This window comes from Podarcis bocagei (genome assembly GCF_964188305.1).
Source record: "Podarcis bocagei genome assembly, chromosome: 13".
In the NCBI taxonomy this organism is placed as follows: domain Eukaryota; kingdom Metazoa; phylum Chordata; class Lepidosauria; order Squamata; family Lacertidae; genus Podarcis; species Podarcis bocagei.
Window position 1 is genome coordinate 46,878,618 of NC_138138.1, and position 26,203 is coordinate 46,904,820.

At 45.0% G+C, this 26,203-nt stretch overlaps 2 protein-coding genes and 1 pseudogene across 3 annotated transcripts in view; 1 reads left to right on the plus strand and 2 right to left on the minus strand.

Annotated features, from left to right (window-relative positions):
- PFAS (phosphoribosylformylglycinamidine synthase) overlaps positions 1-2,562 on the plus strand; it is a 51,623-nt gene extending 49,061 nt beyond the window's left edge. Inside the window, exon 30 of the mRNA XM_081167700.1 lies at positions 2,102-2,562. Coding sequence (XP_081023826.1) covers positions 2,102-2,486 — 385 coding nt within the window. The 3' untranslated portion in view covers positions 2,487-2,562. The remainder of the gene's footprint in view (positions 1-2,101) is intronic.
- The window catches only part of LOC308572147 (G-protein coupled receptor 4-like), a 182,230-nt gene that overhangs the window by 60,461 nt on the left and 95,566 nt on the right, over positions 1-26,203 (minus strand). The window lies entirely within an intron of this gene.
- Positions 1,211-1,829, minus strand: LOC308571609 (histone H2A type 2-C pseudogene; annotated as a pseudogene). The gene has a single exon. The product of its transcript is annotated as a histone H2A type 2-C pseudogene (transcript).

Consider the following 26,203-nt stretch of genomic DNA (forward strand, 5'->3'; position numbering starts at 1 on the left):
CTTTTTCTGCAGAAACGAGAAAGAAATGAAGCCAAGGGGTCTTTGGACCGCCTTTTTATAGCCAGCGGCTGCGTCCTGATTGGCTGAATGAGGTCAGGGGACCGTTGCAGAATTTGAATTTCCCGGGCTAGGAATTGATTGGATAGACTTTGCAGCACCGCCCTTCGCCCTTCCGCTCCTTCCCAAGGTTTTATTTCCTAGATGGAAATGCAATGCTGTAAGAAATATAGGGATTAAAGTGGTTTATTCTTTTCCTCCTCCCCCACCCCGCTCTCGGAAAACATCTTAAAAGTAGGGTTTTCAAAACATGCCCACCTCGCCGCAGCACTTAGCCGTAAAAATAGGTGAAGTGTAGGACCCTGAATGTTAAACTACAGTGGTGGATTTCAGTAGAGTAAGCTTGATACGGGGCATTGCATAACATACATCGAAGACTGATTGGATACCTTAATAAATTGGTGAAAGCTGTTGTGCTGCTTTGCACGCTTTCTTAGGAGTAAACTGCACTGGGCTGAGCGAGACTTCTCCATAGACATTCAAAGAATCGGGCTCCAAGTCTTTATTGCAGCTCGTCTGCAACCCTATACCCACTTTCCTGGGAACAAAGTTCATTGACATCGGACACTTTCTTCTAAAGACTAAGATTTGCTTTAGCCTTACTAAAGAAACTGAGTTGCCAGATAATCTACCCCTGTTAACAACGGATAATTTGAAAGCCGCGCCTTAACGTGTGATTGGCTACTCAAGGGCCCCCTCCCTCAAAATCCCGCGGGGTTTCTTTCATTTGAAATTGCCGCCAAAACGGTTTTATGCTTTCAAAACATGGATTTCACAATTGTGTTCGTCTCGTAATTGTGCAAGTCTACGCAGTTGCACAACATAACATCTCCATGATTAGGTTACTCACAGCGGAATGGGTTAGGTTTGCAACTACGCTCATGAAATTCGACCATGAGTGGAAATTTTCATTGAAGGGAGAATTTAAGTGGCAAATTCAGAAACATTTTATCCTTTCACTTACAAGAGCCTTCTAGTAACTTTTAAGAGTGGCATGTGATATAGCAGAAGCCTATACTGTATAGTTGTAGCTTTCTTTTCACTGCAACAGAGTAGCGCAGATCATATTATTTAAGTTGTATGTGTATTAGCCTTGAAACATTTTTCTACACCTGCTTAAGACAAGGACGCACGGTTTCAAACGGCAACATCATATGATCAAAGCTCTTTATGAAATTGTGGGTGGCTCTTAAAAGAGCCTTTGTGGGGGTTTTTCTGCTGTAGTTCCGATGAAACGCGATCTATTTTCCTTTTGCCTTGTGGCTCTCGGTTTTCTTGGGCAACAGCACAGCCTGGATGTTGGGGAGGACGCCTCCTTGAGCAATGGTGACTTTGCCCAGGAGCTTGTTCAGCTCCTCGTCGTTGCGGATGGCGAGCTGCAAGTGGCGAGGGATGATCCTGGTCTTCTTGTTGTCCCGGGCAGCGTTGCCGGCCAACTCCAAGATCTCAGCAGTCAGGTACTCCAGCACAGCAGCCAAGTAGACGGGCGCTCCGGCTCCGACGCGCTCTGCGTAGTTCCCTTTGCGCAGAAGACGGTGCACACGACCCACGGGGAACTGCAGCCCGGCACGAGAAGAGCGAGTCTTTGCCTTGGCACGAGCCTTGCCTCCTTGCTTGCCACGTCCAGACATGATGCTAGTTTCAAAAGGGTACAAAGCTCACGATTCCTAGTAGACAGAACACAAGCTGAGAAACAAGAGCGCTCCTCGGCCTTTTATTCAGTCCTGCGGATTGTAAGTGCGTATTCCCATTGGTTAGCTTTCGAGTTTCACTCTATCTGTCCAATTGGAAGGCCGGTGCTGTTTGCTACCCAATAGGCAGACGGCATTTATGCCATCCAATAGAAATCAAAGTTTTAGAATTCTACTATTTGCATGTAACAATCTAATCGTCCAATAGGCGTCGCTGGTTTCTGAGCCAATGAGAATTCGGGTGTTTCAATCCTGCGATTAGCATGGAAGCCGTATAAATACCGGACGCTCAGCAGCTGCCTTCATTTCTTCTCGAATTTCCGGTTGTTTCGCCTGTGATTGAGTGAGTACAGCATCATGCCTGAGCCAGCCAAATCCGCTCCCGCGGCTAAGAAGGGCTCCAAGAAGGCCGTCACCAAGACGCAGAAGAAGGGCGACAAGAAGCGCAAGAAGAGCCGCAAGGAGAGCTACTCCATCTACGTCTACAAGGTGCTCAAGCAGGTCCACCCGGACACGGGCATCTCGTCCAAGGCCATGAGCATCATGAACTCCTTCGTCAACGACATCTTCGAGCGCATCGCGGCCGAGGCTTCCCGCCTGGCGCACTACAACAAGCGCTCCACCATCACCTCCCGGGAGATCCAGACCGCCGTGCGACTCCTGCTGCCCGGAGAGCTCGCCAAGCACGCCGTCTCCGAGGGCACCAAGGCCGTCACCAAGTACACCAGCTCCAAGTGAATTTCGCCTCCTCACACATACCCAAAGGCTCTTTTAAGAGCCACCCACTTTTTCACAAAAAGAGCTGTTACGACTACGTATTTTTAAATTTTGTTCTTTAATTCTTTTATTTGCATTTCTAAAGTGCAGGGTGGTTTACAATATAGCAAGGTAACCAACAGTTCCCCGCCGCGAGCTTTAAAGGCCATAGATTTCTTCATTTGTCAAAAAGGGCTGAAAAAGCAGGTATGTTTTTGCCTGCAGCCTAAACAAGATAACTAACAAAGGTGGCGGGCGAGCCTGAGGGCAGCATTGAACAAACATCCTTACAGTAAGAAGACTTTGAGGAGTGTTGTGCCGCACATCAGCTAATATCTTAATAGGAGTTTTAAGAGTGAGAGTCGGGACCTCCTCCCTCTCATTTTAATAAGTAAGCTGATTTCTATATTCCTCCTTATAAGTTTATGGCTAGGCTATGCTGCAACTTCAACGAATTTAATCTTGCAGTTAATATACTACAGTCCCTTCTTATTTGGCTATATTAATGGCAGATAATGGTATCTACTGCACTTCCGCATCAGTGACAGTCGACAGTCTCTAAATCACAGTTGTCTGGGAGCAGCGTAAGACAGCGTTTAAAATGCATTTTCTCTCTTTAACCATGGTTGCAGTAAGTTGCCAACCCTAAAAAGAAGCAGTAGGGCCAGTTTATTTGACAACCCAGTAAATAAGGCTTGGTTAGAGACGTTTATGCTTATGACATAGTCATATCCGCTTTGGAAAATTCGTTTCCTTCCTCTTCTCTTTGATCCTTTCTTTTGATGAGGTTTCAATGTCACGCTTCCGTGTTACGGAAAAGCGCTGCAGTGATAAATTCGCATATGGATAGCTCTATTCTCCAGAGACGTTTACTGTACAAGGAGGAGTACAGTTACAGCAACACGTGACTATTGCAGATTAATTCCTTCTAGTTTGGGTCTGCCCCAGATACATATTGGCCGCAAATTGAGTAGACCTGCCTGGTCTTTTTTCACAAAAAAACCCCATGTTGTTGTGTGGTCTGCAAGCTTGCTAGAGACCTTAGTTGTGGGAGGGAGCACGATTATTATGTCCTTTGCACACCCTAACTGGAGTGTTTTATTTTTCCGTGAAAGAACTCGAGGCAATTTCAGTTTCAGTGAATATTCCTGGTATCCCTGCTGAAAGGCGTCCAATTTCCTTGTTTCTTGTCTTTTGGCGCCGCCTTGTGATGTGATTTTCAAAAACAAGGCGCAGGATGTAGAGCGTTTCCACATGGAAAGAATGAGCAATGTGCAGCTGGCCGGTTAGCTCAGTTGGTTAGAGCGTGGTGCTAATAACGCCAAGGTCGCGGGTTCGATCCCCGTACGGGCCACAACATTGTATTTTATATATGTGAAGCGTTTATATATGTGAAGCGTCGCAAGGCTAATATAACAGCAAACTTGAGCATATATATATTTTCCTTTAAAGTTAAAGTGAGGCCTTTAACTTTAACCCAAAGCACTTGAGCATTCTGGAGAAAGTTATACATCATGCTAATGCTAAACGTGTTAATAACGTTTAATGCTAAACCTCCGGGGGGAAATATTTTGCAGAGAAGCTACTAGTTTTGCTGTCCTCACAACAAGCTTAATACTAGGGCACTGAAAAGCCCAAACCAGATGCTTTAAAAGTCTTTCACCTCTTCCGATGAATGTTGAAGATGTTGGGGAGTACTGAAAAGAGTACATCTCTTTTCATTTCTCGGCTGCGGCTCCAAACTGGTGGAATGCTCTGTCACAAGAGACTAGGGCCCTGCGGGACCTGACATCTTTCCGCAGGGCCTGCAAGACAGAGTTGTTCCGCCAGGCTTTTGGTCAGGGCACAGCCTGACTCCCTCCTCTGGCAACCTGCACAGAATTTTGCTTAATTGGTTGCCATCAATTTGATTTAATTAATTTTTATAATGAAATATTTTAGATTGTGTGATTATTTGACTGATTATTTGATTGTTGTTAGCCGCCCTGAGCCCGGCTTCGGCTGGGGAGGGCGGGATATAAATAAAATTTATTATTATATTATTATTTGCGGAACAGCTGCCAAAAATGCATCTCTGGATGGATGATTGATAGTAGCTTCCCTGAGACATAGGAACTTGGAGTTTGGAAAAGAGCCTATGCTACACATTTTCTACATACTTGGCTGAGGCCCCTTAAGAGCTTGAGTGATAGACTGTCATAATGCTCAGTTCCATAGGCCAATGGCCCATCTAGTCCATCACCCTCATTCTCACAGCTGCTAACCAGATGCCTGTGGGAAACCAGTGAGAGCAGATCATGAACGCAAGAACCCTCTCTCCTCTGGTGGTTTCCAGCAATATTCAAAAGCATTGCTGCTTCCAAATGTGGAGGCTGAACTTAGCCATCATGGCTAGTAGCCACTGATAGCTCTCTCCTCCATGAATTGGTCTAATCCTCTTTTAAAGACATCCAAGGAATTTGATACATAATAAAATAATAATAACTACGATGGTGACAGTCACTGCCTCTTGTGGGGAGTGAGTTCCATAGTTTGATTATGCATTGAGTGAAGAAGCACTTTCTTTTGTCGGTCCTAAATCTTCCAACATTCAGTTCCATAGGATGTCCATAAGAATAAAAGAAAATTATTATAAATTCGTTTGGAGATGGCATTTAACACCAGTCAGATTAAATCAAATAAACAATAAATATTCAGTGTTATGTTGGAGGAGATGCCAGTAAACAGGGAATTATGTTCACATGTGGTGGGGATGTCAACATGGTTTTAAAAAAAAAAAAAGGCAAAGGGTGTTTAAGGAGATAACGGAAATCACTGGGTTAAACCTGACCAAAAGTCCAGAGGTAGCATTATTATCAATTTATGATGGGGTGGAAGGTTCGCAGGCTATGAAGGACTAGCTCAAAATTTACTGACAGCTGCACAAATTATGATAGCTATGAAGTGGAAGGGACAAGCAGAATATAAAATGGAAGAATGGTGTAAAGAGGTGTGGGATATAGTTATCAATGGTAAATTAACATGTGCCATTAAGGTAAGACGGGGAATATACAGGAGAAATGATTTTGAGGAGATATGGAGGTTGTTTGCAGAATTTGTACTGTTAAAACGGAAAGGGGTCAAACCATTGCAAGAGGTGTTGAAATTTTGGGAGGTTGGATGGTCTCGGTGGTGGGGTACACATTTTTATTCTTAATTATTTATGATTATTACTTTGTCAAAACAAAATAAAAAACAAGTGCTGGTGTTATGAGAGAGGGAGAAAAACTTTTCTCTACTTCCACTTGCATAGCTTTATAAACTTCACTTTTTACTTGTCTTTTCTATAAATTAAAAAGTACCAAACATTGCATCCTTTTATCATAGGAGAGTGAGTCACAATGCTGGTAGCCCTTTTCTGAATGTTTTCCAGCTCAACAATATCCTTTTGTGGTGGTGTGAAACTGTACACAGTGCCCCACCATAGATTTGTATAGCAGCATTATGATACTGGTGGTTTTATTTCCAGTTCCTTTCTGAATGATTCCTAGCATGGAATTCACCTTTTTCATTGCCGCTGCCAACTGGGTCAATATGGTCGCTAAGCCATCTACTATAGTTTTACCCAAAGGTCTTACTCCTGGTCCATCACCTCCAGTTCAGACCCCATGAATGTGTGCATAAAATTAAGTTATTGTTTTGCTCCAACATACATGACTTTACTTTAACAACCCTGAACCATTTAGTGTCATCGGCAAACTTGGCCATCTTGATTGCTCAGTCCTAACTAAATCATCGATGAAGAAGTTAAAAAGCACAGGTCCCAACACTGATCCTTGGGCACATTGTACCACCTGGTCAATGGCCAGGAAAATTGGCAACATTATATATTTTTAGGTAGCTAGTACCACCCGTATACATAGCACTTACAGTATTTTTTGCACCATAACACTCACTTTTTTCCTCCTAGAAAGTAAGGGGAAATGTCTGTGCGTGTTATGGAGCGAATGCCTGCGGGTGGCGGGGGGATCTGCTGCAGTTGTGAGCAGAGGATCCATGGTTCCCCTTCCTTCCCTCCTCCGTGGTTACAAAGCATGGATCCACATGGATCCTCAGGATTTTTGCATTGGGCTACTCCAAACTCACTGTCAGATCACATGTCTGTAGCCACAGCATGAACCACAAAAATCATATATCCACTATTTCGTTTAGAATATTTTTTTTTCTTGTTTTCCTCCTCTAAAAACTACGTGCGTGTTATGGTCTGGTGCGTGTTATAGAGCGAAAAGGTATGCAGCTGACACAGAGACAAGTTGCTGCTCCAAAGCCATTACAGTCTAAAATTTTACAAAGAGAAGCTGGAAAAGAAAGATAATTGCGTAACCTATGGAGGTGTTCTAATCTAAGGTCACCCTTTTGGGCTCAAAGACTCTCTCAGGTTGCATTCCCAGTGAGGAGACAATGACATCCACACCCTGCCCCATTCATGATGCATTAAAAGTAATGGTTGTCTGGCAATCTAATCTGGGTCATTTTGCTTCAGTTGCATCAATGGGCACTCCCAGTCTGTTTTTATCTTTGGGTGTGGTTCAATAAGATACTGGCATTTTCAGGCTGTGCATTTAAAGTTGTTTGGGAGGTCTTGTGCAACAAACCTGCAATGAGACAGCAATGAGGAAATGCACTAGAAAGTGCAGGATAACACTTGATTTGAAACAACTTTGTTTGGCCTCCCAGCAAACAAATCTGAAAGTCTTTCCTGGGGCCAGACGAATCTGATGCTTCAGCATGTGGCCTCTGAAACCCTCAACACATTAAAAGAGTAATGTTTAGTAGATTTTGAAGACTTGGTTGCTAGATCTGACAGTCCAGTAAATGCTTATGTTATAAGAAATCGAAGGTGTTGTAAATAAAATGAATGTTCATAAGTGCACAAGGTAAACACACATGCGTAAGTGCATAAACCACATGTCTGAAATAGTACAGAAGAGCAATCCTGAAGCCATATTGAGTCTTAATGATGCCAAATATTATTATGCAGAAGGAAATATATTGGCTAAACCTCCCCCTATGGTTCTTTTCACTTACAAATTCTTTTTTAAGGGAATATTTTGTGTATGAATAGGCTAGGCCTATGACTTGGATTCAAGAACTAAGGTATTTACCATCTCAAAATTAGAAACTAGACTTGGCAGGTAATGCAATCAGTGGCCATTATCAAAGACCTTGTCAAACAGGAGATAAGATACACCCTAGAGAGTTGGACTGTAAAAGCCAACCCCATTCCCCCCATAACACATGTGAAATAAATAAGGCTTCTCTTCAGTGGGGTGAGATTGATTCCAAATGCGTAAGTGCATAATATTGTTTTCATCCTTAACCACAGAAAAGGCCCTCTCCTTAATTACCCTCAGTTCATCTCTTCTAGTAGGGAAGGGCCTTTGGTTATAATTAAAAGCCAGGATACCTCTGAGCATGCTCTGAACCTAAAGTGCACTCAGAGTACCTTTAAGGTCTTTTTCAAGCATCCCAGGCAAAGCAGTATTGAAATACCTTTGCAAATTCCAGGAAGACTTTAACTGCAGATTAATTTCAGCTGTGTGTGCTTCACAGCTGCAAAAGTGTCTTGCTAATATATCAGGGCGTTGTTTGGTTTTCCAAATGAAGTACCTTTCTTTTTTCTTTTTTCTTAAAAAAATCCAAAGCAGAACAAAATTATTTTACTGCAGGAAAAACAGCAATAAGGCTTGTGGCATCTTAAAGATTGTCAGATCATTCCTGTATAGTAGAAATTTTGTGGCCACAAGCATCCTGCAAAATAGGTTCATGAAAGCTATATGGCATAAGAAATAAAGTTGCTTATATCTAGGAAGCTTCAGGACTTGTTTTTCTTTAAAGAAATCATCTTACAATTGTGATAAAATGAACACATTGTTTTTGTACATTTATTTAACCTGGTAATGCAGTAGAAACAAAAGAAGGGAAAAACAAAATGTGGAGATGAGCTTTGAAGAAACTAAAAAAAAAGTGACTGCGTTGGCCGGGAATCGAACCCGGGTCAACTGCTTGGAAGGCAGCTATGCTCACCACTATACCACCAACGCCTTTGGTGTAAAGCTGGTTATTTTCTGATTCTTTATGGCTAAGCATCCTATTACAGTAGTTATGCCTCTGAGTTTCCACATGGTGGCGCCATCCACTAAGAATTTGAAAGTTGTGGATCACTTCATACATTTATGTCGAAGTTTTTCAAATTTCACTCCTTGAGGGGGAGGGGAATCCTTTTCTCTACACCTCCACAACTATAGTGAAAATTAAAGCGCATTCGAATGTTAATTCAGTATCGAAACACACCGTGCCACCTTTTTGAAATGTTTTTTTCTAGTTCCATGGCTCAACTTCAAATCTTTAAGCACCTCTAAGATTAATGAAAGCATCGGTTATTGATCTGGGACGCAGGACGGAACAAGGACCCTTGAAGGGTCTCGGGAGTAAAATTTATGCTCCAGGTGAGGCTCGAACTCACAACCTCGGCATTGCTTTCACAAGTACTGCTGTATAAGTACCGCGCGCTAACCGATTGCGCCACTGGAGCCGCTGCCCCACAAGCCTCTGCCCAGTTTTCCTTGTGTGGCTCTCAAAGTTTTCGAAAGTAGTGTAAAAAAAATTTTAAACGACAAATCTAGCACAGAAAATTCAACTTATTTATTTTAATGAAGGACAGACATGCGTAGCAAGGATTTCAAAGTAAATGGGAAAGATTTTCCTGGAGTATTCTTAAGTCACAATCACATCTTGGTGTGCCTGACTTTTTAAGACCCGGCCGCCCCGGGAAGTGGTTTTGCCCCACAGAACAGTTAAGTTGGAATAAGCATTGAAAAAAGGATTATGTTTTAAAAGCACAGGGTAATCTTTCGAGCTACACAGAACTCTTTGTCAAGGGGCGTGTTCAGAAAGTAGCTTGAAAGAGTAGAAGCATCCAAGTCACGTGAGCACTTCAACTCCACGCCCCTGTCCTTGAAACTACAGGGTTTTTTTCATGGCAGAAGTACTGTACTAACAGAAGTCTATGTAATAAAAAATCAACCTTGTCAGAAGTGGGATTCGAACCCACGCCTCCAGGGGAGACTGCGACCTGAACGCAGCGCCTTAGACCGCTCGGCCATCCTGACTTTCTGAACTCCTACTCCCCCTCCCCACGTATTTGCAGATTACGGTAATACATTCTCCCTTCTCCCTCTTCCCAATGTAAACCTTTGGCATATTATAATAATGTAAACCTTTATGCTTTATCATTGCATCATCATATATTGATTTTTAAAAAAGGTATACCTTCAAAGTACGAATTTCAATAAGATTACGAAGGAAGCACCCTCATTGACGAAGGCAATAAATTGCTATACAGTACATCCAGCTGCGCGACTACAATTTAAGGAACTTCAAGGGTGCTTTCTCAAGGTATATTATGGAAGCCTTTGGGAGTGCTGCCCGCTTTACGGATTGGTTCTCACGTGGTTACTGGACACTTGCTCAGGATTCACACATGAAGCATTCACAAGTGTAATTATCTGTTTTTTTGTATGTTTGATGACCGGCCACTGAGCAGCGTAAACTGGCTGGACTGAGAGATCTATCGTGCGTTTGTGTTGATGTGGCGGGGGCCAAAGGTATGCCGTAACTTTGTTGGCCCGTTCCCACAGTCACGGTGTTAGTCTTTTTAAAAGAGTGACGGAAGAGGAAGCTCTCTGCAGGCTGATGATTCGGGTTAATTTAGAAAACACAGTCCTGTGGTGTTCCGCGAGGAAAATGTACCGACTGGAAGTTATTAAGTATGGTCTCAGTTGCTAAGCTCAAATGTCACCTTCCGTGACATCAACTTGCACAGAAGCAGACTGAAATCGCAGCTATTTCCATAGTATGAAAGGTTGCAGGAGTGTTTATCACTTCGTAGTCGTGGCCGAGTGGTTAAGGCGATGGACTAGAAATCCATTGGGGTCTCCCCGCGCAGGTTCGAATCCTGCCGACTACGCGATCCGTAATTTTTTTTGTTTTGGGATCTTTAAAACCTCGCTTCTTTTGTTGTGGTTTCCTCCATTTTAAAATAATATTTTCACACGGTAACCGACCCTTGGGCTGGAGAAATGGTGCCTGCTGTTTGCTAACTGTGTCATTTTACGCAAACCGCGCAACACTCACGATAGACGGGTAAGAGAAACTGGGATTGCTGTTCCTGTCGCTTAGAGTGTTTCAAAGAATGGATTCAGCCTCGATGGTGGTGTGTGTACTTTTTAAATGTCCCGCTTGGTCGATTCAGTCGTTTACATTTTAATTTCTGAAAAGCAGATGTGCAGGAAGCGATTGAAAAAGAAATAGTTTCCTCAGCCCTTCAAACCTGGATGCTGGATTTGTTTGTTTTTCAGCTGGTAAGGGTTACGCATTTTTTTATATGCTTAGATTATACACTATTTCCTGGACGGTTAAATTTCGCAGGCACCTAATACCGCTGATCTCTGGTTACCTGACCATACCTCACATTGCGCTTTGCCCTGAGAAAGCGTTGGTTAACTTTGCGGACAGCATTTATGTGCAGCAGGAGGGAGACAGTCAATTTGCTTCTCGTTCATGGCTTGTCACAATTGAGGTATGCTTGCATAGAAGGGAGAACTCACGAATCTTTCTCTTGTAAGCGTTGGTGGTATAGTGGTGAGCATAGCTGCCTTCCAAGCAGTTGACCCGGGTTCGATTCCCGGCCAACGCAGAGTCTTTTTTTTAAAAAAAATTATATTTTTATTTATTTTTATGGCTGTTTTAAAAAACTATTAAAATACTGTTTTCCAGTTTTCGTTTTAAAAACAATTATTAAACTTTCTGTTCAGGGAATAAAGGAAGAAGAGGAATGAAAAGGGAGCATGTTATTTCTGTAGAAGAATGTGCATGCATGGGCAAATTTTTATCCAACCTGGTCTGCAGCATCTTCCTTCCTTCTTCCTGTCTTTCCTGAATGAGTCTTTTCCTTGAATAAAAACTTATTGCAGTTCTGCGTTACGGTATGTTGAGGCTCAGGATTGGAAAAACTATGCATGGTTTTGAGGAGATAATTGAACTATGGCAAAATATGTTAATATAAAAGTTTTTAAACTACTTCATTTGTAGCAGCTATTTCTATCCTTGTCAAAAAGCCCGTACGTAACCAGGTCCTCGTTAGTATAGTGGTAAGTATCCCCGCCTGTCACGCGGGAGACCGGGGTTCGATTCCCCGACGGGGAGGTGGTGATAATTTTTTCCCCTCATTTACTTATAGGAGGGGGACTAAAAATGCTCCATTTTCAAAAGCAATTATAACGCTACAAACTAAGTGCTATGGATTTGAATTACAGTGTATGTATGAAGTCTTATTAACTTAATTACAGATAGGTAGCCGTGTTGGTCTGCCATAGTCAAAATAAAAAAATTCCTTCCAGTAGCACCTTAAAGACCAACTAAGTTAGTTCTTGGTATGAGCTTTCGTGTGCATGCACAAGTGTGTATCTGAAGAAGTGTGCATGCACACGAAAGCTCATACCAAGAACTAACTTGGTTGGTCTTTAAGGTGCTACTGGAAGGAATTTTTTTATTTTTATTAACTTAATGTTTAATGTGCGAGTGGGGGTGTTGGCTTAGCTAAATTTAGACGCAGACTGCTCACTGATCTGTGCCTTGCTTAATTTCTAAAATACTGGGCTCACTGCCCCAGACTAGCTGGGAAATGTTATCGTTTCACCTGAAAAGCCTTTCCTTCTACGCTCAGCAGACTGTGATTGTAGCACAGGTGTAAGAAAGGAACGTTGTACATGTTCAGAAGAACTCTTTCTTTTTCCTTGGCCCGCTCCAGAGTAGTCTTAGTCTTATCAATGAAATAGGTTTTGGGAACCCGGAATGACCATGTCCCTAATTAATTAAACTGCATTTAAACAAAAAGCAAATATACCTTTTATGTAATCGTTTAGGGAAGTAGTTGTTTCTCTTTCAATCCATCTCCAAAGATGCCTGTCTGCATTTCATTTTATTCCACATTATTTAAGAAAATAATAAAAATATTTCCCAAATAGCTTTTTCATGAAAGTGTTATTTTTTAAATACTCTTGTTATGAATGTTTTCCTGCTTTACAGTAATTGCTGCGTGTGCGCGTGCTTTCTTAAACAATATCCTTTTTGCTGCTGTTGTTGTATGCAAGACTTTTAGATCATGACCAAAAAGGAAAAAAAGAATCAATTCAGAAACGCAAAGGCACCACTGGGATTTGAACCCAGGATCTCCTGTTTACTAGACAGGCGCTTTGACCAACTAAGCCATGGCGCCCCACACATATAAGAGAGAAAGCATAGAAATTAGAGGCTTTTATGCAGTTATAAATGGAAAATTCTTGATGGCAGTAGAGCTCGAAGACCTTTGCTGAATGCAAATTTTAAAAGAGGCAGGCTGCAATCAAGCGTGTACACTCTTCCTCTGTGCAAACTCTCCCACATATGCATGCGTCGCCATCTGAGTGTAAATTGTTCCAGTGGTGCATTTAAGATACTGCAAACAGAAACACAAATTTTAAAAGGAGTTCTAGGAAGTGTTTTGTCTCCACTGGGAGAACAAAATGCTGAACTGCATGGGCCTTGGCCTGATCCGGTGGTGCTCTTCTTATTTTCTTAAGCGGGTTCAATTTTTTTAAAGACACGCTTTTGGCTCAAGCATGTCAGGCAAGTTAGTTCTCATGCTGTGTTAGTTCCACTTGAATTTTTTTTTATGATTATGGTTGTGTGGACAGACTCCCTTGATCAGCACCGTTTTCGGTTCTGGGAAAGGCTCGTTTGATGGCTTGCTAACCTGAAACGAAGCAGGCAGCGGGCTGGAAGTGCAAATAACACTATTTACTCTAATACTCCTTATTTGCTCCAACATTCATCAGTTAAAAAAAAATTCCTAACTGCTATTTTATTTCTATGTTTGTTTGTTTTTTATCCTGGTCTGTCACCGTAATAAAGTTCATCATCATCACTATTTACTCTTGAATCTACTTGGTATATGTTAAATGTTCGGAAAAAGTCAGAAGCCCAAGGCAGTATAAGTTCCTCAACTAAGTTTCTTCAACATTTGTCAGTGACAACAGCTCACTCATAGGAACCCAAGAAGCAAACTGCTTAGGCAACACAATAATAAACCCAAGCATGAACTGACTGTTGACAGTTGAAAGTGCATGTGCTTACTTGCCATTAGAACATTCGACTACCAACGCTTCTATGATTGGTTAGAATGCGTCTTGTAACATAAAATGTGTTAAACCCAATACATAACACTCCTCCCCCCAACTTCCTAACTAAAGGAACAAACATAGTCATCAAGGTGTGTCGGCCTTTTCCGCTCCTGCTGGGACCATTGCGGTTCCTGTGCCCAAGTGACCCAGGAGGTTCCTCCAGTACCCGCGGTCTGAGTGGGGCGGTCAGCGAGGCCGGCTCTGAAGGGGTCACTGCCGATGGAGCCACTGAGGATTCCGGCCTGAAGTTGCCCTGCTGGGTTAACTCAGTCACCAGCAACCCATCTGGTTCCCACCCTGGCCTGGGCACAGAATCTCCTGAAGTACCCATTTCTCTGTCCTCTGGTTCTGCTTGAAGTTCCGTGTTCGGAGGTGCCCCGGCTCTGATCTGGTTGAGGTGTCTCTTCCAAACCAGTCCCCCCTCCAACCCTACCTCGTAGGAAACTGGATCTGTACAGCGGGCAATGATACCACGGACCCAACCCTGTCCGAGCCCATAGTTTCAGATGCGGCAATCAGCACATTGTGGGAAAACGGGATGACTCCAGGGATGCCTTTAAGGAGATGGTTCATTAGGCTCTGAAATAATCCTGGGGCCATGCTAACGTCGAACTGTAGGCGTTTGACCCTGAAAGCACCCCTATGAGTCACGATTGTCTGGGCGTCTGCAGTGGCCTCGTCAACGGTTAGCTGCTGATAAGCTTGCGCTAAATCCAGCTTAACAAAGATCTTGGCTCCAGCCAGGGTTGCTAACACATGGCTCACCACTGGAACCGGGTACGCGTGCTCCTGTAAGGCCTAGTTCATTTGTAATCACCACAGATACGGACTGAGCTGTCTGGCTTAACCGGTGTGACGATCAGGGTTTCCCAGGTTCCCGAAGCTACCAGCTTTAAGACCCCTTGGGTGACTAAGCAATCAAGCTCCTCATCGATCTTGGGTTTAAGCACAAACGGGACTCTACGGGCCTTGACCCGAATGGGTTGCGCCGTGGGGTTGAGCCGTAGGGAAATCGGGGGTCCGTTGTACAAGCCCAGGGTTCCATTGAAGACTGATGGAAACTCCTGGCAGATTGATTCGAAATCTGCCCCTGGGGAAATCTGATTAAGCCCTGAAATACCTAAGGCTGATGGCCCGAACCATGCTAGGCCTAGAAGGCTAGTGAATGGGCCTTCAGTTATGATGAGGTTCAAATTATTGGTGTACTTCTTAAATTGGACATTGAAGGTGCCAATCCCCTTTAGCTGGATTCTTTTTCTCTGGAAGTCCCGCAGCACTACGGGGGCCGGGCGGAGAGGAGGACTGCCGTTAGGGCAAAGCTCTTTCAGGGTCTTAGCAGATATTATGGAGTAGGATGAGCTGCATAGTGCGTGGGGTTTCCTCTATTTTGAGTTGTACCCTAAGATTATTGGGAGCCGGGGACGGAAGTTGAAGTACCTTGGCTGCAGAGGTGGACTCTAACTCCTCCTCTATGTAGGCCTCATGGACACGTTGCTTGGGTCATGCTCCGGAGGTCTTGGAGTGGCAGACTCGACCAATGTGCCCAGTCTTCCCACAGTGGCGACATGTGGCGTCCCAAAACGTGCATGTCCGACGCTCGTGGTTTTCTCCGCAGCTGGCGCAGGTCCCAGCGATTGTGGGTGGTTGTGAAGACGCAGCAGGTGGGGTCTCGTTTCCAGGACTATTTGCTGAGTCCAGCGTAGCGATGAGGTTGCACTTACTGCAAGGCGGCAGGCGGCGGTGCTGCGGTGCGGTCTTGGGCCTCTGGCAGCCGGTGGGAGCTCATTGATCCCACCTTCGTCGCCAATGTCAAATGTTTGGAAAAAGTCAGAAGCTCAAGGCAGTATACGTTCCTCAACTAAGTTTCTTCAACATTTGTCAGTGACAACAGCTCACTCATAGGAACACAAGAACCAAACTGACTGGACAGCACAATAATAAACCCGAGCGTGAACTGACGGTTGACAGTTGACAGTTGAAAGTGCATGCGCTTACTAGCCATTAGAACGTTTGTCTACCAACGCTTATACAATTGGTTAGAACGCACCTTGTAATATAAAATGTGTTAAACCCAATACATAACAGTATACAGTGGTACCCCGGGTTACATACGCTTCAGGTTACAGACTCCGCTAACCCAGAAATAGTACCTTGGGTTAAGAACTTTGCTTCAGGATGAGAACAGAAATCATGCTCCGGCAGCGTGGCGGCTGCGGGAGGCCCCATTGGCTAAAGTGGTGCTTCAGGTTAAGAACAGTTTCAGGTTAAGAATGGACCTCCAGAATGAATTAAGTACATAACCAGAGGTACCACTGTAATACCTAAAATGGTTTTCCAGAGCCTGGGTAGCTCAGTCGGTAGAGCATCAGACTTTTAATCTGAGGGTCCAGGGTTCAAGTCCCTGTTCAGGCGTGTCCTTTTTCTCATTAGGAGATAGAAATCATTGATTTCTTCAAATAACTCTGTTTCACCTTTCCACCTTCTTGGCAATTAATGGTTAGCATGGCCTTCCCCGGGCCTGGTACCCTAATATTTTGGGTTATATCTTTTCTCTGGGGCTGATAAGAGTTTTAGTCCAAAACATGAGGTGGGGGCGGCTACTAGGCTGCTGCAATGGCAGCACCTGGGGGGGGGGGCAATGGGGGAACAGACAGAAGGGACAAAGCATATTTCTAGATAGGTGAGCTGTGTCCCACAGGTAAAGAAAGCTCTCTGAAATAAATAAATAAAATGTGTGTGTGTGTGTGTGTGTGTGTGTTAGTGGCAGGGAGTGAGCTCCTTATTTGGGGCACTTGCTTCCCTACCCCCCTACTCTGGTGCCATCCATGCTAGGCAGGGTTAATTTAGAGGAGGACAGATTGTCTAGGTGTCACATTATAACTGAGTATTGTGGCATAAGCTTCTGCAATCGCTGACTATAAATTTGACAGGCCATACTCGACACTTCTTATAATCCCATTTGATCACTATGTGGTTTGGCGGAAGTGGCCTTAAAAATGCTTTATAAATAATGAAATCTTTTCTGCCTAGCAATTTGCACCACTGAGGAAGAAGATTGGGAGCTCGTTGCAGTTTCTTTGTGATAGGCAGATTGTTGTTACCTGGAAATATGTAGGGCAGGGCACCTGGGAGAATATCTGTGGCCCTCTAGATGTTGCTCGACTACATAGAATCGCAGAGTTGGAAGATACCCCGAGAGTCATCTAGTCCAACGACCTGCAATGCAGGAATCTCAACTAAAGCATCTGTGACAAAAAGAAAAGTGATGAGAGGGGGCTCCGAGCAACTCAGAGTTAGTTAGAAGACAAAGGGAGAGTTTGAAGGAGAGTTTCAGGGTTGGCCATGATGGGACCTAGAGGGGAAAGGGTTGCTTGCTGTTAAAGGCAGCAAGCTGGAGAGAGGGTCAAAGCATGATCACTGGTGTCTGGCTCCAAGGCTGCGGCTAGGGGAGAAGCAAGACCCTCTTGGGGTGTTAATGTTGGGAGCCCCTCCATCGTCGGCTCAGGTTGTATATACAGTGGTACCTCGGGTTAAGACCTTAATTCGTTCTGGAGGCCCGTTCTTAACCTGAAGCACCACTTTAGCTAATGGGGCCTCTTGCTGCCGCCGTGCCACCAGAGCACGATTTCTGTTCTCATCCTGAAGCAAAGTTCTTAACCCGAGGTACTATTTTTGGGTTAGCGGAGTCTGTAACCTGAAGCGACTGTAACCTGAGGTACCACTGTATGTGTAAATAAACCATGGATCCGGGGTCAGCAAACTTTTTCAGCAGGGGGACAGTCCACTGTCCCTCAGACCTTGTGGGGGGCCAGACTATATTTTGGGGAAAAATAAAACAAATGAATGAATTCCTATGCCCCACAAATAACCCAGAGATGCATTTTAAATAAAAGGACACATTCTATTCATGTAAAAACACGCTGATTCCAGGACTGTCCATGGGCCGGATTTAGAAGGCAATTGGTCAGGATCTGGCCCCTGGGCCTTAGTTTGCCTTAAAGTCGATAATAGAGGTCCCAGGCCCTAAGGAAGTCAGATTAGCCTCAACCAGGGCCAGGGCCTTTTCAACACTGGCTCTGGTCTGGTGGAATGCTCTGTCTCATGACAGATCCCTGCAGGATCTGATTTTTTTCTGCAGGGCCTGTAAGACAGAGTTGTTCCACCTGGCCTTTGGCTTGGAATCAGCCTGATCCCCTCCCCCTCTTTCATTTTCCTTCTGTGATGGAACCCCTATTTGACGACTTCCCTGGCTTTTTTCTGGCCCACGTAGGACCAGTTTGGATAGTTGGCCTCGGTGAAGATTTGACGTTTTCTCCCCCCAAACAGTTTTTGATCTGGGCTTCCACTGAAATGAGGCTGCATTTTAAGTTGTACTTTAATCCTGTTTTTAAGTTGTATTTTAATCAATTGTCTTGGCCAGGGAGGGCGGGGTATAAATAAAATTACAAATTACAATTACCCATGCCATAGATCCTAAAGACACCACAGTCTCTGCTGTACCTCATTTCCAAAAGGACTCATGAACCCCTGGAATCTCACACTGCTTGAAGATTGGGGTGGTGCACGACAATATAAACTTTAGCGCCTTGTAGAGTTTCCTGATTGCGCTCTATTTCAAACTTTTGTTTAGATGGGGGCTATTTAACATGAAGCCCACTAGCCTGCCTTGCCTCACAGGATTGTTGTGAGGGTAAAATGGGGGTGGAGGTGGGAGAAAACACTGCCTTGAGCTCTTTAAAGAAAAAGGCAGGGTATAAATTCAATAAATAAGTAAGTAATAAAATAAACAAACCAGCACTATACTATACTGCTGCTAGTTGCATTTATATTTTTAAAACTCTGCAGAGTTGACAGGAGTCTGCTCTCCTTAAGGATCCTGATCATTTAATGACAGTCTCATTTAAGTACAGTCCATAACAATAGTCCACGTGAATGCTATTATACAAAACGAGGGAGTAAAATTATTATGGTTACTAAAACAGCCCTCTGGTCTCACCCATCTGCTGCTGGTGCTCATTTGGAGAGGAATATTATTAAGTTATAGTAAACCAGTGTGATGGGAGAGGTGTTATGCCAGCATATCCGGAAAGCCCTCTTTCGAAACCAGCCAAAAGATCTGAATCTTTACTGAACACCTGTGTTTAGTCCTGAAAAGAAAGGACTTGAATGAAACGGAGCGACACTTTAACAGTAGGAAGTCAACGGAATAATAGAGCAGCATCTAAGGTAGTGTGGCCGAGCGGTCTAAGGCGCTGGATTTAGGCTCCAGTCTCTCCGGAGGCGTGGGTTCGAATCCCACCGCTGCCAAGTGTCCTTTTCCTTCGCTACGATTTCCAATTTAACGGCACCGCTAATCCTCTGTTATATGTATATTGCCTTGGAAGAAAATCTCACAGCGTTCAGGAAGACTTAGGGTTTTGCTTTTTTATACATTCCCGTTTTTCTTCCTGCTTTTAAGAACATTTGCTTTGAAAAATAAATGAAACTTCCCACCTAAAAAACCCTTTTTGGTTTCATGTTGTAGACGGTAGAATTCTACCGCCGCTTCGAATCAAAGAAACAAAAAGGTGCCGTTTCTGCCTCCCACCAATTAATGCATGTTGTAGAGTATATGAAAATAAAGTTAACGAAGAAGCCTGGCTACTGTTTCAAGACATGGGTAAGGCTGGATATCTGGCAGCGGGGGAGAAATACACGGCACTATCGAGGCTAGACTGAGCACGCAGAAGGCTAAAAGAAGTGAGGAGAAGGGTTGCGATAACTGCCCGGCTAGCTCAGTCGGTAGAGCATGAGACTCTTAATCTCAGGGTCGTGGGTTCGAGCCCCACGTTGGGCGCACACTTTTTGTCTAATTATTTTTTAAAAACACCAAATAACTATTTTAGAAACCATATGTTACTGCAGACTCCTTTTTTATTTGTTGTCTTAAGTGAAGCAGGGCAGAGCGGTAGCAGGAAAATGGAACAGAAGAACCGTGGTCTTCAAGCCAACCTTCCAGAAACTTGGAAACTTTGGCACTAAACAAGGGAGGCAAATCAATGGGAATTAACAACCATGACTATTCATAACGGCTTTTAATTTCATCAGGATGAATTCGAAAGGTCATTGGATTCCATGTCACCACAAGATCTACACGTAACTACATTGTATTATAAAAACATTTATTTAGTGTGTGTATTCATATCTATCTATATCTATCTATCTATCTATCTATCTATCTATCTATCTATCTATCTATCTATCATCTATCTATCTATCATCTATCTATCTATCTATCTATCTATCTATCTATCTATCTATCTATCTATCTATCTCAACTAAATAAATGTTTTTGGTTTTTTTAAAAAAATAAATATAATCCCGTGGCTGCATTCTGATAACAAGGTCTGGTCTAGCACAGCACAGAAAGACATTCTGAGAACCACCAGGTCCACCAACAAACCCCTGCGTTTCCCTGCACTGATTCATCAGGGAATCATAGAAGTTTATCATACAGCCTCATGCTCAGTGCAGGAATCTTGCAACAAGCACAGCACCCCCAAGATCCCTTGTTAAAATAGCTCTAGTGAAGGACAGCCACCCTCCGCCAGAGACAGATTCTACTGCTCTGTCCACCACAAGCTCCTACTGTTAGGAAATTTCTCCTTATGTTTCCCCTGAATCTACACATCTGTGCAATTCTGTCCACTTGCTCAGGTCTGCCCAAAGGCTGTTGCGCCAGGGCAGAAATCAAAACCAACAATTTCAGAAATCTGGTTGAAGAAATTACACTGTGGCAGTAGCAGGGCTGGCACACTCAGGTGGAAAGGTGAGGTGACCAACTCTGGTGGAAGGATCCACAGAGGCAGCAGATCTGACCAAGGAATGCATGGCCCACAGCTGTTGGCACTGCCACGCTGTGGCACACACCTTGGAGGTTGGATTTGCTGGTCTCCTCCCACTCCTGGAGTAGAAATGGCTGGGGAGGCCCTCTTGGGTCTCCTGGGTGCTGCACCCATTCAGTGTGCCACTAGGCAAGGTTGACTTGACTCCCCCACTTGTTTCGGATGTAATAATAATAATAATAATAAATTTTATTTATACCCCGCCATCCCTGGCCAGAGCCGGGCTCAGGGCAGCTAACACCAGTAAAAATTACAGTAAAAACATAATAGGGGGAAAAACCACCAATTTAAAATACAGGTTAAAATGCAATTTAAAATGCAGCCTCATTTTAAAAGTAGCCCATAGATCAAAACCATAAGGGGAGGGAAACATAAGGGGCAGACTGAGTCCAAACAAAAGGCCAGGCAGAACAGCTCTGCCTTGCAGGCCCTGTGGAAAAATGTCAAGTTGCGCAGGACCCTAGTCTCTTGTGACAGAGCGTTCCACCAAGTCAGGGCCAGTACTGAAAAGGCCCTGGCCCTAGTTGAGCCCAATCTAACCACCTTGTGACTTGGGACCTCCAAAATGTTGTCATTGGTGGACCTTAATATCCTCCGTGGGGCATACGAGGAGAGGTGGTCCTGTAGGTACGTGGGTCCTAGATCTTTATTCCCTCTGTGTTCCTGATGTTGATCTTCACTCACCCCTTCCTCTCTGCTGGGAGGGGGACGCAACAGTTCATGGTTTGCCTCAGGTGCCAAAATGTCTTGAACCAGTCCTGGATAGTCTTAAAGACTTTGCAACTCAAAGGACTGAGAGGCCACCACCACCACTAAGGCACACTTCATCCCGAAGCACCCTCTCTCAGAGGTCCAGAGAGGACCAGGCCACTTCCAGATCTGAAATCATAATAATAAAAAAATGAAATGATCCCACATGCACTTGATCTAGAAACAGCCACTAGTGGTGGGGTTTTTTGGCCAATCAGTTGGTCTGACATGTTCGTCATGGTATAATCTGCCATCAGAAGTCATATAATTTAATTACTATTTATGATTATTAAAACTCTTTAATATGACAAAATACGTATTTTACCAAATAACATCTCTTATTTGTTTAAATTTGCAGCTCTAAGCTGAAAGTGTGCCAAACTTTAGGCTGATGCGCATGAAAAGAAGTTGCAAAATTGTCAAATGCCAAAAGAATTGACAAACAACTAAATCTGAGCCTTCCGCAACCTGGTATCCTTCATAGAATCATAGAATCATAGAGTTGGAAGAGACCACAAGGGCCATCGAGTCCAACCCCCTGCCAAGCAGCACTCCTGACATATGGTTGTCAAGCCTCTGCTCCTTCAGATGTCCTGGACTGTAGCTCCCAGCACCTCTGACCATGAGTCCTGTTGTCTATGGTTGTGTACACACTACACCTTTAAAGCCCCTTCAGAAGCACACTCTTTCCTTCAAAGCATTCTGGGCACTGCAGTTTATTAATAGTTGCTGGGACTTGCAGCTCCGTGAGGGGTTAACTACAGTGCCCATAATTCATTGAGGGAATGAATGTGTTCCAAATGTGCTGTAAAGGTATGGTGGGATGCAGCCTACATCTGGAGGGTGCTAGGTGAGGGAAGGCTGCTCTAGGGTCTATGGCTGAATATCAGTTGCTGAGGAGGGAGCTGATGCTTTCAGGTCCTTCTCTTGGCATTTGATTGGCCACTGCTGGGAAGCAGGATGCTGCATGGACCTTTGGTCTGACCTGGCAGGGCTCCTATTATCTGCACATATCTCTTCATGGTCTCCTTTGTATCCTGCTTTGTCAAAGAAGAAACATGCTGCTTACAGAGACAGAGCTCTCTTCATCATGCAAGGAACTATGGAAAAAAAAGAGGATGCTCTTAAGCATTCTTCTGTCACCCTCCTTACTTGTGAAATTTTCTGGAGTGGGTAGCTGCATAAAGGCTACTGCAGCAAAAACAGATAATAATCATACTCATAATAATATTTCCCCAGCCACTCTGGGCGGCTCCCAATAGAATATTAAAAACACAATAAAAACATCAAACGTTAAAAACTTCTCTAAACAGGGCTGCCTTCAGATGTTTTCTAAAAGTCAGATAATAATAATAATAACAATAATTTATTATTTGTACCCCGCCCATCTGGCTGGGTTTCCCCAGCCACTCTGGGCGGCTTCCACAGAAACCAAAAAACACTAAAATATCATACATTAAAAGCTTCCCTGAATAGGGCCGCCTTAAGATGTCTTCTGAATGTCAGGTAGTTGTCCATCACCTTGACATCCGATGGGAGGGCATTCCACAGGGCGGGCGCCACCACCGAAAAGGCCCTCTGCCTGGTTCCCTGTAGCTTCGCTTCTCGCAATGAGGGAACCGCCAGAAGGCCTTCGGCGCTGGACCTCAGTGTCCGGGCAGAACGATGGGGGTGGAGACGCTCCTTCAGGTATACTGGGCCGAAGCCGTTTAGGGCTTTAAAGGTCAACACCAGCACTTTGAATTGTGCTCGGAAACGTACTGGGAGCCAATGTAGGTCTTTCAAGACCGGTGTTATGTGGTCTCGGCGGCCGCCCCCAGTCACCAGTCTAGCTGCCGCATTCTGGATTAGCTGTAGTTTCCGAGTCACCTTCAAAGGTAGCCCCACGTAGAGCGCATTGCAGTAGTCCAAGCGGGAGATAACTAGAGCATGCACCACTCTGGCCAGACAGTCCGCGGGCAGGTAGGGTCTCAGCCTGCGTACCAGGTGGAGTTGGTAGACAGCTGCCCTGGATACAGAATTGACCTGCGCCTCCATGGACAGCTGTGAGTCCAAAATGACTCCCAGGCTGCGCACCTGGTCCTTCAGGGGCACAGTTACCCTATTCAGGACCAGGGAGTCCTCCACACCAGCCCGCCCCCTGTCCCCCAAAAACAGTACTTCTGTCTTGTCAGGATTCAACTTCAATCCATTAGCCGCCATCCATCCTCCAACCGCCTCCAGACACTCACACAGGACCTTCACCTCCTTCACTGGTTCTGATTTGAAAGAAAGGTAGAGCTGGGTATCATCTGCATATTGATGGACACCCAGTCCAAACCCCCTGATGATCTCTCCCAGCGGCTTTATATAGATGTTAAAAAGCATGGGGGAGAGGACGGAACCCTGAGGCACCCCACAAGTGAGGGCCCAAGGGTCTGAACACTCATCCCCCACCACCACTTTCTGAACACGGCCCAGGAGGAAGGAGCGAAACCACTGTATAACATTGCCCCCAGCTCCTAACCCCTCTAGACGGTCCAGAAGGATGTTATGGTCGATTGTATCAAAGGCCGCTGAGAGATCCAGGAGAACTAGGAAACAACTCTCACCTTTGTCCCTAGCTCGCCGGAGATCATCAACCAGTGCGACCAAGGCAGTTTCAGTCCCATGATGAGGCCTGAACCCCGATTGGAAGGGATCCAAATGGTCCGCATCCTCCAGGCGTGCCTGGAGTTGTTCAGCAACCACTCGCTCAATCACCTTGCCCAAGAATGGAAGATTTGAGACTGGGCGATAGTTGGCCATACTGGCCGGGTCTAAAGATGGTTTTTTAAGAAGCGGTTTAATGACCGCCTCTTTCAGCGGATCTGGGAATGTTCCCTCACAGAGGGAAGCATTCACCACCCCGCAGAGCCCATCACCCAGCCCTTCCCGGCTTGCTTTTATTAGCCAGGATGGGCAAGGATCAAGGAGACAGGTGGTTGGTTTCACGCGTCCAAGCAGCCTGTCCACATCCTCGGGGGTAACGGATTGAAATTGATTCCATGCAACTTGACCAGACAGGGCTCTAGCACTCTCCCGCCCCAGCCCTGCTCCCATGGTGGTGTCTAGCTCCTTCCGAATATGAGTGATTTTATCTGCAAAAAACTTTGCAAAATCGTTGCAGGAGATCTTGGGGTCTTTACAAGGCCCCGGTGGTAAAGGTGGTTCCGTTAAATTGCGGACCACCTGAAAGAGTCTCCTGCTACTATTTTCTGCAGATGCAATAGAGGCGGTGAAGAAAGTCTTCTTCGCCGTCGCTATCGCCACTTGGTAGGCTCGACGTTGAGCTCTAACCTGTGTCCGGTCAGATTCGGAGTGAGTTTTCTGCCACCGACGCTCTAGCCGTCTCAGCGATTGTTTCATCGCCCTCAGCTCCGAAGAAAACCACGGGGCTGTCCGGTCTCCATGCAATCGGAGAGGGCGCTTCGGAGCCAGACAGTCGATAGCCCTGGTTAACTCCGCATTCCAGCGGGCCACCAGGGAATCAGCTGAAAGGCCATCAACATGGGATAAAGCATCCCCTACCACTCTCTGGAAACCATTTGGATCCATTAAGTGGCGGGGGCGGACCATCCGAATTGGTCCCACCTCCCTGCAGAGGGGAAGGGTCGCGGAGAAGTCCAGTTGTGCCAGGAAGTGATCTGACCATGGCACTTCTTTGGTTTCACTTTTACTTAGTGTCAGATCACCCACATCACTAGAGGTGAATACCAGGTCTAAGGCATGTCCATGACTATGAGTTGGGCCCATAGTTGTTTCTTTCCTTGACATCTGATGGGAAGGCGTTCCACAGGGTGGGCACCACTACTGAGAAGGCCCTCTGCCTGGTTCCCTGTAATCTCACTTCTCACAGTGAGGGAACCGCCAGGAGGCCCTCGGTGTCTGGGCTGAATGATGGGGTTGGAGACGCTCCTTCAGGTATACTGGGCCTTTGAGGCCATTTAAGGCTTTAAAGGTCAGCACCAACACTTTGAATTGTGCTCAGATTGTGAAGCTATATATACAGTGGTACCTTGGGTTACAGATGCTTCAGGTTACAGACTCCACTAACCCAGAAATAGTACCTTGGGTTAAGAACTTTGCTTCAGGATGAGAACAGAAATTGCACGGCGGGAGGTGGCGGCAACGGGAGGCCCCATTAGCTAAAGTGGTACCTCAGGTTAAGAACGGACCTCCAGAACGACTCTTAACCTGAGGTACCACTGTATATAGACACATTTATTATGACATAAGCTTTCGTGAACCTCAAGTGTACCTCAGCAGATACACAGAGTTTTATCCAGATCTATATATACACATCAGGAGTGCCAACTTGGCCCCGTGACCATGGGTGCCTGGGGCCGTGGGTACCATGCAGCGTGCATGGCCCTGGCACCAAAATTTGTGGGTGCACGGCCCCTTCATGGGGAATTTTGTGGGTGCTCAGGGCCCCAGGGAATTGGCACCCATGGTACACATGGTTTTCAGATGCGGGGGAATCTTAAGCAGTAATGTTAGAGGGAAAAGGCATGCAAAAAGTAAAGCCTGTGAGTCTGTTACATTAAAGCAGGCATGAAGAACCTCAGGTCTGGGGGCAGATGTGTCCCTCCAAGCATCCCCTGGTGCTCCCACTAGGCCACATTCCCTCCCCAGGAAACTCTTCCCAGGTTCCGTTGCCTAGATGGAAAGTGTTGAACTGTGGTCATGCCTCTTGCTTCCTTAGGCATAGAGGTGTGCGTTGTGGGTGCAGCAGTAGAAGCTCTGCATTTGCATTACTGGAATGTAGCCTACGGTGCAAAAG